Source organism: Panicum virgatum, chromosome 4K, assembly GCF_016808335.1.
Source record: "Panicum virgatum strain AP13 chromosome 4K, P.virgatum_v5, whole genome shotgun sequence".
Taxonomy (NCBI): Eukaryota; Viridiplantae; Streptophyta; class Magnoliopsida; order Poales; family Poaceae; genus Panicum; species Panicum virgatum.
In genome coordinates, this window is record NC_053139.1 from 42,449,342 (window position 1) to 42,460,289 (window position 10,948).

At 52.3% G+C, this 10,948-nt stretch overlaps 1 protein-coding gene across 1 annotated transcript; it reads left to right on the forward strand.

Annotated features, from left to right (window-relative positions):
- The first annotated feature begins 627 nt into the window (after nt 1–627).
- Nucleotides 628–4,332, forward strand: LOC120704127 (auxin efflux carrier component 2-like). Its single transcript, XM_039988398.1, has 7 exons — nt 628–1,741; nt 1,987–2,168; nt 2,300–2,615; nt 3,335–3,420; nt 3,519–3,676; nt 3,794–3,870; nt 3,983–4,332. The coding sequence occupies exons 1-7, from the start codon at nt 738–740 to the stop codon at nt 4,047–4,049; spliced, it is 1,890 nt and encodes a 629-aa protein (XP_039844332.1). The 5' UTR covers nt 628–737; the 3' UTR covers nt 4,050–4,332.
- The last annotated feature ends 6,616 nt before the right edge of the window (nt 4,333–10,948 follow it).

Sequence of the window (10,948 nt, forward strand, 5' to 3'; positions counted from 1 at the left end):
TTATGACGTCCGCCTCGGTTAATTGAAAATGACCGTCTCTGTTAATCGCAGGCATTAACCGAGGCGGTTTTTTCAAAGTGCTTATTTTCGAGGTCTTTTTATCTCGCAAAATAGAATTTTGTAATAGTGCGGAGGACGACCATGCTGTCATGTCGGCGTCGCGACGAGGCCGGCCGCAGCATCATCCCAACCGAAGCCCATCTCTATGTTCGTACTGCTGCCGACCGTGCAATTCTCGATCGATCAGTTTCCGTTGTTCTTCGTGCCCAACTGACCATTCGATCGATGCGTCCATGGAGCCTATGGCTAGGGCTGTACCAGTAGCCGTAGCCGCTGAAGAACACGCCGCAGCCTGCAGCCTGCAGCCTGCAGCTAGGAGTAGCATGAAGCTACCTGCAACTTGTACGCCGCCCCTTGGATTCTCTATGCGCACACACACACCATGGACGCAGCACAGGTCACCGTGCTTAGTATATTTAACAGCTCGATTAGTCGCGTACTAACACTGGATTATCTTTATTAATTAGCACCCTGTTGTGGTAGTGTGGTGGGCATCGATCACCTCCCACTCCTATATAACGATCTCTTCAGCTTCTCTTGTCACACTTTCTTTTTCAGCGACGTCGCGCCAGCTCCACCACCAGATCTTAATTTGTAGAAACCGAAGAAGCAGAGCAGCTAGCGTGGCCACCACAAGCTAAGCTGCAGCTGCCGCTGCCGCTGCCGCCGTCGCCGCCATGATCAACGGGCGCGACATCTACGACGTCCTCGCGGCGATCGTGCCGCTGTACGTGGCCATGTTCCTGGCCTACGGCTCCGTGCGGTGGTGGGGCATCTTCACGCCCGACCAGTGCTCCGGCATCAACCGCTTCGTCGCCGTCTTCGCCGTCCCGCTGCTCTCCTTCCACTTCATCTCCTCCAACGACCCCTACGCGATGCAGTACCGGTTCCTGGCCGCCGACTCGCTCCAGAAGCTCGTCATCCTCGCCGCGCTCGCCGTCTGGCACAACGTCCTCTCCCGCTACCGCCGCGGCGCCGGCGCCGCCTCGCTCGACTGGACCATCACGCTCTTCTCCCTCTCCACGCTGCCCAACACGCTGGTCATGGGCATCCCGCTGCTCCGCGCCATGTACGGCGACTTCTCCGGCAACCTCATGGTCCAGATCGTCGTGCTCCAGAGCGTCATCTGGTACACGCTTATGCTCTTCCTCTTCGAGTACCGCGGCGCCAAGGCGCTCATCTCCGAGCAGTTCCCGCCCGACGTCGGCGCCAGCATCGCCTCCTTCCGGGTCGACTCCGACGTCGTCTCGCTCAACGGCCGCGACGCGCTGCAGGCGGACGCCGAGGTCGGCAGCGACGGCCGCGTCCACGTCGTCATCCGCCGCTCCGCGTCCGCCTCCACCACGGGCCACGGCGCCGCCGCGCGCTCCGCCGTGGGGTACCGCCCCTACGGCCCCTCGTCGGCGATGACCCCGCGCGCCTCCAACCTCACCGGCGTCGAGATCTACTCGCTGCAGACGTCGCGGGAGCCCACGCCGCGGGGCTCCAGCTTCAACCAGTCCGACTTCTACGCCATGTTCAACGGGAGCAAGATGGCCAGCCCGCTGGCGCAGCCCGGCGCCGCCGCACGCGCGCCGGGGCTCGACGAGCAGGTGGCCAACAAGTTCGCGACCGGGAAGCAGGGCGGCGACGCCACGACGGCGTACCCCGCGCCGAACCCCGGCATGATGCCACCGCCACGGTATATATGCATCCACTCCTTTTTTTTTTTGAGGCAAAGTATGCCTCCATTCTGAACACCCCAATAACTGAGTAACGAGTTTTTGTTCGCTAGCAATCATGGTGAAATGAATGCATACGGCCCAATGAACAGTGTTGGGCGGAATTTCATTTGCTAAAAAAAAGGCTGATTTTTATTAACGGGGAAATATCGCTGAAATTTGTCTTATGCTGAATTACTTTGTCATCTGCATTTGGCAATACTAGGAAGAAGGAGCTCGGGGGCTCCAACTCCAACTCCAACAAGGAGCTGCACATGTTCGTATGGAGCTCCAGCGCGTCGCCGGTGTCGGAGGCCAACCTCCGCAACGCCGTCAACCACGCCGCCTCCACCGACTTCGCCGGCGTACCGCCGCCGGCCGCGCCAGTCGACGGCGCCACTCCAAAAGGTAATTAATTAACGCAGCAGACGATTCCTCCATTCAAAGAACACGCGATTGAGGATGGATCGCCGCATTCCGCAACACTAGCGCTAATCGTTCTTGCCACTGCGCATCATGCATGCTTGCTTGCACTTCAGGCGCAAGTGGCACTGTGACGCCGATCAAGAAGCAGGTGGACGCGGCGGCGGCGGCGACCGGCGACCTGGAGATCGAGGACGGCCTGAAGAGCCCCGCGACGGGCCTGGGCGCCAAGTTCCCGGTGTCGGGCTCGCCGTACGTGGCGCCGCGCAAGAAGGGCGCCGACGCGCCGGGGCTGGAGGAGGCCGCGCACCCGATGCCGCCGGCGAGCGTCATGACGCGCCTCATCCTCATCATGGTGTGGAGGAAGCTCATCAGGAACCCCAACACCTACTCCAGCCTCGTCGGCCTCGTCTGGGCCCTCGTCTCATTCAGGTGCAAATTACTCTAACCTTAGCTTCAAAAAACAGTTGCTCATTATACACCTATACCTTTTTTTTTGAAAAGATACACCTACACCTATATATCCATGGATTCATGCACTAGTAGTTCTTATGTCAGTTCCAACACTTGCGCCGCCTTATCGAAAAACACATGAATGAATTCCAAACGGATCGAGCAGTTCAAATTCAGCAAGATTCAGCGAATCCAAATGGAGCCTTGTCTATTGACTCACTGGGTCCAAATTAAATCTAGTTTTCCATGTCGTTCACTACTACTAGGTTGCTTTGCTTGTAACTAGCACAGGATTAGCGTTTGCATGTGAGAGCACATGAGGGGTACGTCGGTCTCGGATCTGGCACATGCACGCCGATGCAGGTCTTATGTGTGAGCCCTGGAGCTTTGCAGCAGACCAAATCTACCAAATCAGCTGCGGCAGCCGTGTTTGTCTCCACCCGTCCGGGGCGGCACAGACATGATCGGCGGGCTCATCCATGGCTAAATTGCACGATGCTTCGTGTCTAGAAAGAGTACAATTATAAGCAGGCATCGCTGTACTATTTTACTACACGAGATGCATCGCATGGCACATCCAGAGGAGAGCTTGAAACAGCAGGCATTTGTAGGGGCGAGGAGCACATGCCTATGCTGGTTAATTGCATGATTCTGTTATCATGCTGGTTGATTAACACAATTTGTTTCTGAATTTTCAGGTGGAACATCCAGATGCCCTCAATTATAAAGGGATCGATATCGATACTGTCCGATGCAGGGCTAGGAATGGCTATGTTCAGCTTAGGTACAAGCACTGGCTATTTGATACCTGTTCTTCATTGGAACTGATATTTTGTTCTTTATATGAACCGAGAAATTCTGACGGTGCTACATGTGACCTAGGCCTGTTCATGGCGCTCCAACCAAAGATCATCTCTTGCGGTAAGAGGGTGGCGACGTTCGCAATGGCGGTGAGGTTCTTGACCGGTCCGGCGGTGATTGCCGCCACCTCCATCGCCATTGGGCTCCGGGGAGTGCTCCTGCACGTTGCCATTGTTCAGGTTGGCATCACCATCATATATACTGTAGTTTATTTTTTCTTGAAAACATTCCGAAAAAAACATAGTAATCGTACTGATGATTGTGAAAACTGGAATATGTGATTGATCAACTTACAGGCTGCACTTCCACAAGGCATCGTCCCCTTTGTGTTTGCCAAGGAGTACAACTGCCATCCTCAAATACTTAGCACAGCGTAAGCAAATCCATGCTCAAAGTTTGCGAGACACACATCTCATGCTTAGCTGTTGTTGTATGTACAAACAGCAGAGGCTAACATCCTGAATGCTTGTGCTGTGATTTTTCAGGGTTATTTTCGGGATGCTCATCGCGCTTCCAATCACGATACTCTACTATGTTCTTCTTGGAATTTAGATTTCCGGCTAGGGAGTAGGATTCTAGGAATCTAGCGATGAATGCATGCAAAGAGGAGAAAACATCGCTTATCTTGAAGACCTGAAGATCATGAGAGAAGAGAAATAGGGAAAACTAAGTAGGACCCTAGAAGAGATAAATTTAGAGGAAAGGGGGGAAAATCCTTGATTCGATTATTTTAATTTTTTGTTACTGCTTTAGATCCAAAGTAAAGGTTAGGGCTTTGAGTATGAAGGATTGAACCGCTAATTGGGCAACTTGGTACTAAAGATTCCCACCGGTTGATTCCTCTGTCCAGAGACATATGATCTGCAAATTTCTGCCTGATCTCGCACACGCTAATCGGGATAAAGTAATAGAAGCGGTTCCCAAATTGCATGGCAAGATCGTCAGACCAATCCAGCCTGACGGCTTTGGGGAAAGAGCTGGAGCTTGCTTCGATTCAGTACCTGCCTGCGTGCACAGATCTTATCAGATACCAGTAGTAACTCTGAACTGCTAAGCTCTGAAGCTGCATCTGCTACGGATTATGCTTAGCAAGCTAGTATCTAGTTACAGCATTGTTAGTTTTTTGATATGTAAAGGTGTTATGCAGCTTGCATTGAAGAGTCCAAAGCGGTGCAGGCATGCACGCACTGGCTCCTCCTAGGGATTCAGCAGTGGACCACATGAGGAAGCATCTTCTTGTGATTTTTAATGTTCTTGCCATTTTTTTTCTCTTGTCTGCCTGCCCAACCCAATTAGTGGTGGTTAACTGTGAGGGAGTCAAATGTCAGCTAGTAGATGGTCTGCTCGCATCGCACACGCATGTGAAACCTCTGTTTTGTTTTTGCTGCTGCCTGCTAGTGGGCTGTCCTTTGCTGCATGGAGCACGCATGATATATGGTCTAGATCAACCTAAGTCCTGAGCTTATTTTAATTGAGTAACCGATTATTTTAGCCGTGATCCTTGATCGCCTCATGAAGGCCGCCTTCAGAGCCTGGACCATTTGGCGAGGGCTGCTGTCAGAAGTTGGCGCCTAATCTGAACATCAGAATATCTGAAGTGAAATGAAAAGAGAACACCTTCAGTTGCATCTTCAGAAATCGAGACCGATCAAGCCGAATTCAGTATGCTCGAGCACTGGTGGAGCAGAGAGGTAAAGCTCGGTGCTTCGTTGATTGGGCCTGGACTCCAAATGTCAGCAAAAGTAATCGGTTAGTATAGGACAGTCAATGGAATCCGATCGAAGGAAGCCTGTGGCAGTAATCAACCTAGACCAGCTCAGGCTGTCTGGGGTTGTGATAATTGATAGTATACTGCTGTGCTGGTTAGTCAAGCACTCCACATCGGTCTTGGAATCTCAAGAAAGATATGCATCTCTGAAATCTTCAGCTCATCGCCTGAACAGCAAGCTTGCTTACTCTGAAGTCTGAACTGATCTACCCCCACCCCTAGGTGTTTATGTGCAACGGATACGTACTCTCCTAGTGCCTTCAGTGTGACTCGGTCACATAGCTTTAGCAGTAAAAGTTTAACGTTACTAGATTCATCATAAAAAAAAATACGAAATGCATTCATATAAATGATTCATTTCCATTTCAAGTTATATATTCTCTTAGATACTGTTAAGGATGTGTAAAGTAACCTTGTTCTCTACAAGCATGTACACCTCATCCATAGATAGTTTACATAGATCACTCATCTAACAATCTTACTGTTGACACAGTTCACAAGTTTCATAGAATCCACACACATACTATCTCTGTTTAAAATTGTAGTTCGTTTGACTTTTTTTGACTCTAAGTTTGACCACTCGTCTTATTCAAAAAATTTATATAAATATTGTCAAATTTAAATCATTTTTGAAGATCTTGTATTGATAAAACAACTCAAAATAAAACAAATGATATTCGACATAAATTTTTGAATAAAATAAATAGTCAAACTTAAAAAAAATCAAATGACCTCTAATTTGAAACAGAGAGAGCATATTTTATTGAGCGTGTGGCCCACCTACCTTTCCTCTCTCCCCGTGACGAATCTGCACTACTCAGCACATGCGGAGCCCACTTAGCATGGGGGTGCGTGCTAGCAACGCTAGCTCTAGCAATTTTGTTCTATCTCCTTTTTCAAAAATATTTTTATAGTACTCGTCACATCAAATTTTTGGATATATGCAGCTGAACAAATAACTCATTACATAGTTTAATTGTAAATGATGAGACGAATTTTTTAAATTTAATTAGTCTATAATTAAATATTAATTGTCAAATAATAACGAAAATACTACTATACTAAAATTTAAAAGAAAATCGCGATCCAGACATTAGACACTAGCAGAGAGCGGCACCCGTTGCGGGTGCCCTACTACTACTACTCCGTACCCTCGTGCTGGGAACACTCGTGTCTCCAATGTGAATGCTACTTTCAAACATCGAACTGCGGGCTCCTAGCTCTAGCAACTCCTTCATTCACCACACGCAACGCCTGAAGCTAATCACAACATTTTAGGCTACGAGGAGAGATGGAAGCTTCCGATCGATTTGGATTCAGTTGTCATAGAGATAGGGGCAGGACGGGCTACAGGAGGCTTACCTGCAGGCACGGTGCAGACTGCGGAGCGCCGGCCTCCGAGCATGAACACGGTGGCGGACGCCGGCGGACGGGGGAGGCAACGATTCGCGGATCACGCGGCGGCGGTGCCAGGCGCGCCGCGTGCTTTCCTGGGCGGGCTGGGCCAGAGATGGATCGCGGGCCTTCTAGGTGGGCCAGAAATCGAATGGGCCCCGTCGTGGGTGGGGATGCCGCGACAGGGCCAGCCTGTATGTATGTACATCGTTTTTTTTTCTCTAAAAAAAGATGGCACGTTCTTTTTCTGGGTTTCCCCATTTCTCAGTGTACTGCAAAAACGTTATTCGCTTTCTGGAAAAGCTAGTTATCTGTTTCAAAAAAAAAAGATGGCACGTACTTCGTTCTCCGTGGGCATCAGCGAAGCATATATGCTCGTCCGCGCTCTTCGCTGCCAACGGATCCGGCGAACGAATCCACCGCGATCGTCGTCGGAAGGCACTCCACCGGCGCCGCACACGCGAATCCAGACGCGAATCCGAGGCCGCGCGCACACGTAGGGAGGAGGAGGAGGAGGGGCACGCGCGTCTCTCTCGCTCGATCGAGCTGCCGCGGGATCGGGCTGATCGCGAGCGGCTCGCTGAGGCCTGACGCCTGAGGGGAAGCAAGCTGCGGCCACGCTATGATACGAAGCCGCAATTCTTCTTCTTCGTTTTCTTTTTCTTGACAAACAAACAATCTATCGGCGAGGAATGTGCAAAGACAGATCGAAGGTCTCGATACAAGATCTTCGCAAAAAGACTACTCTTGCAAAAAAAAAACATAGCCACGGGCGACCCCGATCTCATTAATTACCAAAGACTACACGTCCAAGAACACGCATGTCCGCGCTGAGAATCGAGTCGCTAGCGATGACGATGCTGCCGAATAGAGAGGGTCCGACGGAGTTCTTACCAAAACGGTCGACCCGACCAAACCCCACATCACCACCATCCTCCTCGCGCTTCGTCCGGAGACCGCCGGGCCGGGGGCGAGGAGACGACGACGACGCGAGGGCGAAGAGCGAGGAAACGAAGACAAGGATCGTCCCGGCCGAGACGATCTCAGTCGTCGTGCAGGATGGCCGGGTAGGTGACGAGGCGCCTGGCGCAGGCGGTGCAGGCGAACCGCCGCTTGGCCCTGCGGCAGAGCGGGAGGCAGCAGAGCACCCACTTGGCCTCCACGTCCGTCGCCGCCACCCCGCCGCCGCAGTACGGGCAGCTCCCCGGCGCCTTCTGCCCGCCCAGCACCTTCTCCTCCTTCCCGCACAGCAGCATCGCCATCGACCCTGCTATCCACTACTCGGCACCCTCCTCAGCCCCCCCTCTCCTCACCCTAGCTAGCTGGTGCAGGACAAGTAGGACACCGGCCGTCGGGCACCTGCTAGCGACAGAGCGCCCGCTAGCTGCCGCGCGCTTCACCCGAGGCCCCGGCGCGTGCTCTATGGATACCGTTCACAGGCGCTGTGCCGACCGCTGGCCGGTCGGTTCGGCGAGCCGTGCCGGTGGGGGCTCGCGCAATCAATCCCCTCCAGCCTTTGTCCTTGGCGCGGTTGCCTGTGGTCACGCGCGGCGCGGAGCTCGCTGGTGACCACCCGTATCGATCGACCAGGAGGCGCTGGTGAAACGGGTGGCGCGTCGCGCTGGCTGACCTGAGGGCGGCGGCGCAGAGTCTCCACGGCGGCCGGCTGGCACCGGCTTTCCTTTTCTGCGGTGGTCGGGGACAGGACTACAGGAGGGCGGCGGCGGGGAACGCGCGCGCCGGGCCGGACCGGGGGCCGCGTCTGCCTGGGCTTATTTGGCTAGGTCACATGTGCCGCTTCGGTGTGCCGTGACTGTGTGGAGTGGAGGAGCCGGCCGGGGGTCGGGTCGGTGGACGGTGAGTCGTGTCCCACGCACGCCCCCCTGGCCCTGGCTATGCCGGTCGTGCGGGGCATCATCATCGACGCAGCGCGTCGCCCGCGTCGTCCAACCTGATCATGCGTGCGTCCGACCCGTGCGTGATGTGCGCGAGTTTTTAGTCAGTTGGTAACCTCTTTTTGTCCCCGGCCTGTACGTGCCGTGTGACCGACGTGGAATCTGTGGCTGCGTCTGTTGACGATTAAAATTGGCATGACTGGTGGAACCGGTCAGACCGCTTGTCTATATCGGCCAGACCGGTCTGATCAACTTATTCAAAATGCAAAATAGCCTTCACCATTAGATAGCTCTCGTCGAGTAGATCAAAATTCATATATAGAATGTCCAATTTGGAGTTCGGATGAGAGAGTTGTGACTTCGGGAAGATCTGACCCAGACCCAGACCGGTCAGACCAGTTGGCCAGGGCGGTCAGACCGGTCCAGGCAGCCCAGTTCGAATTAGGAGTTGTATTTTGACACGGAATTAATTAGATTTTCAACTGCTAATGGGATAAGACCATCCCTCCCTATAAATATAAAGGGTCACAGCCAATTGAGTGTATCCAATCGATCAAAAATACATCAATACATTACTTTTTCTTTATGTCTATTGTCTTTACTTTTATCTCCAAATCTTAGCTTTTCCAATCTCCTATCTGCTTTTTTTCTTCGTCTCCGCGACGTCTGAAGACGTTCTAGGTGGCCTGCCGATTCTAAAACAATCCTACGTGCACCTGCTCTGACGGGGTCCCTCCTGGGCGAGCGTTCGTCGGACTTCGCCATTCTTCGCCGGTGAACCGGTCTGACCGCCCTGAGAATCGGCGCTGCACCCGTGCTGTCGCTCGCTACGCAATTGTGCGCATTCGTATGTGTTTACTCTAAATCTGCGCCAAGTCCATCCAGCGCTAACGGAAGGTTCGTTCTGTGGTGCTCAGCTGGCTTCCGCTCCTAACTTTCCGTCGGAAGAAACATGAAGACATTTTTTCCCCGCTGTAAAAAATCTGAAGAAAATTTGGTGGTGGACACGGTTAAAACATGGTTTTTACCACAAGCCACTAAAAAAAGAATGACTTTGGGTAAACGATGAATTACATTGTTACATCAATCATATGCTCTCAGCAGGGAACGTGTGCGTGTGCCCGACTTCACTAGAGATCAGTAGGGCGAACGAAATGTGATCTGTACGTGAAAACATTAGTCATTGCACTTCGTTGCTAAGTGAAAACATCTGCTGAGTGGAATCGAAACGGCGTCTTGCAGGTTAGTTACAGCTATCCATCTTCTTCTTAAAATTCCTACTTTAACTTGAAGCAGATACCGTTTGGTTTCCTAGGAACAATGAAATTATTACAGCGCCACATCTAGTTTTATTCTAAAAAAATTACATTGCCATCCCCATTTCATTACCGGCATTTTCACACCAAACAATCATGATAACTAAATACAAACAGATATCCAATAATTTAGCTCCGCCTCACACCTCAGCTTTTTTTAGAGCAGCCGCTACATCAACAAAAAAGAACGCACATTGCCATCTTTCAAAAACAAAAAAGGATGCACATTGCCATTCGCCGTTGCAAATTTTAAAAAAAACTTACAAACGCCTTAGCTTATTAGCATCTCATCCTATATTCCCCCTTTGAACCTGGATCGGTTCCACTGATCGCCCTCCAGCAGGTCGATCCAACCATCTAGAAAAGGCAAAAGTTCCCCATCACATGAAAGTCCACTACCACTCATCGTCATCAGTTCCGAATTCAGACGCAGATTCAGTGGCATTCTATGATAATATTTTCGGTGACATTGAGTCACTGACGTGTGAGACCCAAAAGATTCAATATCATCGTGGAGTGTCACCGAATCTCAATCCTCTGAGTCACTGACGTGTGAGACTCAAAAAAATTCAATATCATCATGGAATGTCACCGAATCTCAATCCTCCGAATTCACGCACCGATTCGGCCAACATAAAACCTTCTGACTATTGAGGTTTCGCCGCCTCGTGCACGCCGGCGAGACGGCGATGCGGCGGCGCTCGGCGCCGATTTCAATTGTTCAGGCGTTGGTCAGGCGTTGGTCAGGCGTTCTCACGGCCCCGATTCGATCCCCAACGGCTACCACGACCGGTGCGGGCGCACCAAACCAAACGGGCGCGTCGGTGCACGGCGCCGCGCCGCGCCCACGTGGGCCCGCGCCATCCGCGCCGCTCCGGGCCATGGGCCCCGTCCGGACTCAACGGTCGAGAGACCGGTGCGGGCGCACCAAACCAAACGGGCGCGTCGGTGCACGGCGCCGCGCCGCGCACACGTGGGCCCGCGCCATCCGCGCCGCTCCGGGCCCTGGGCCCCGTCCGGACTCAACGGTCGGATCTCTCGTCTCTATCATCCACCGCTCCCGTTTCAGACAGCAGT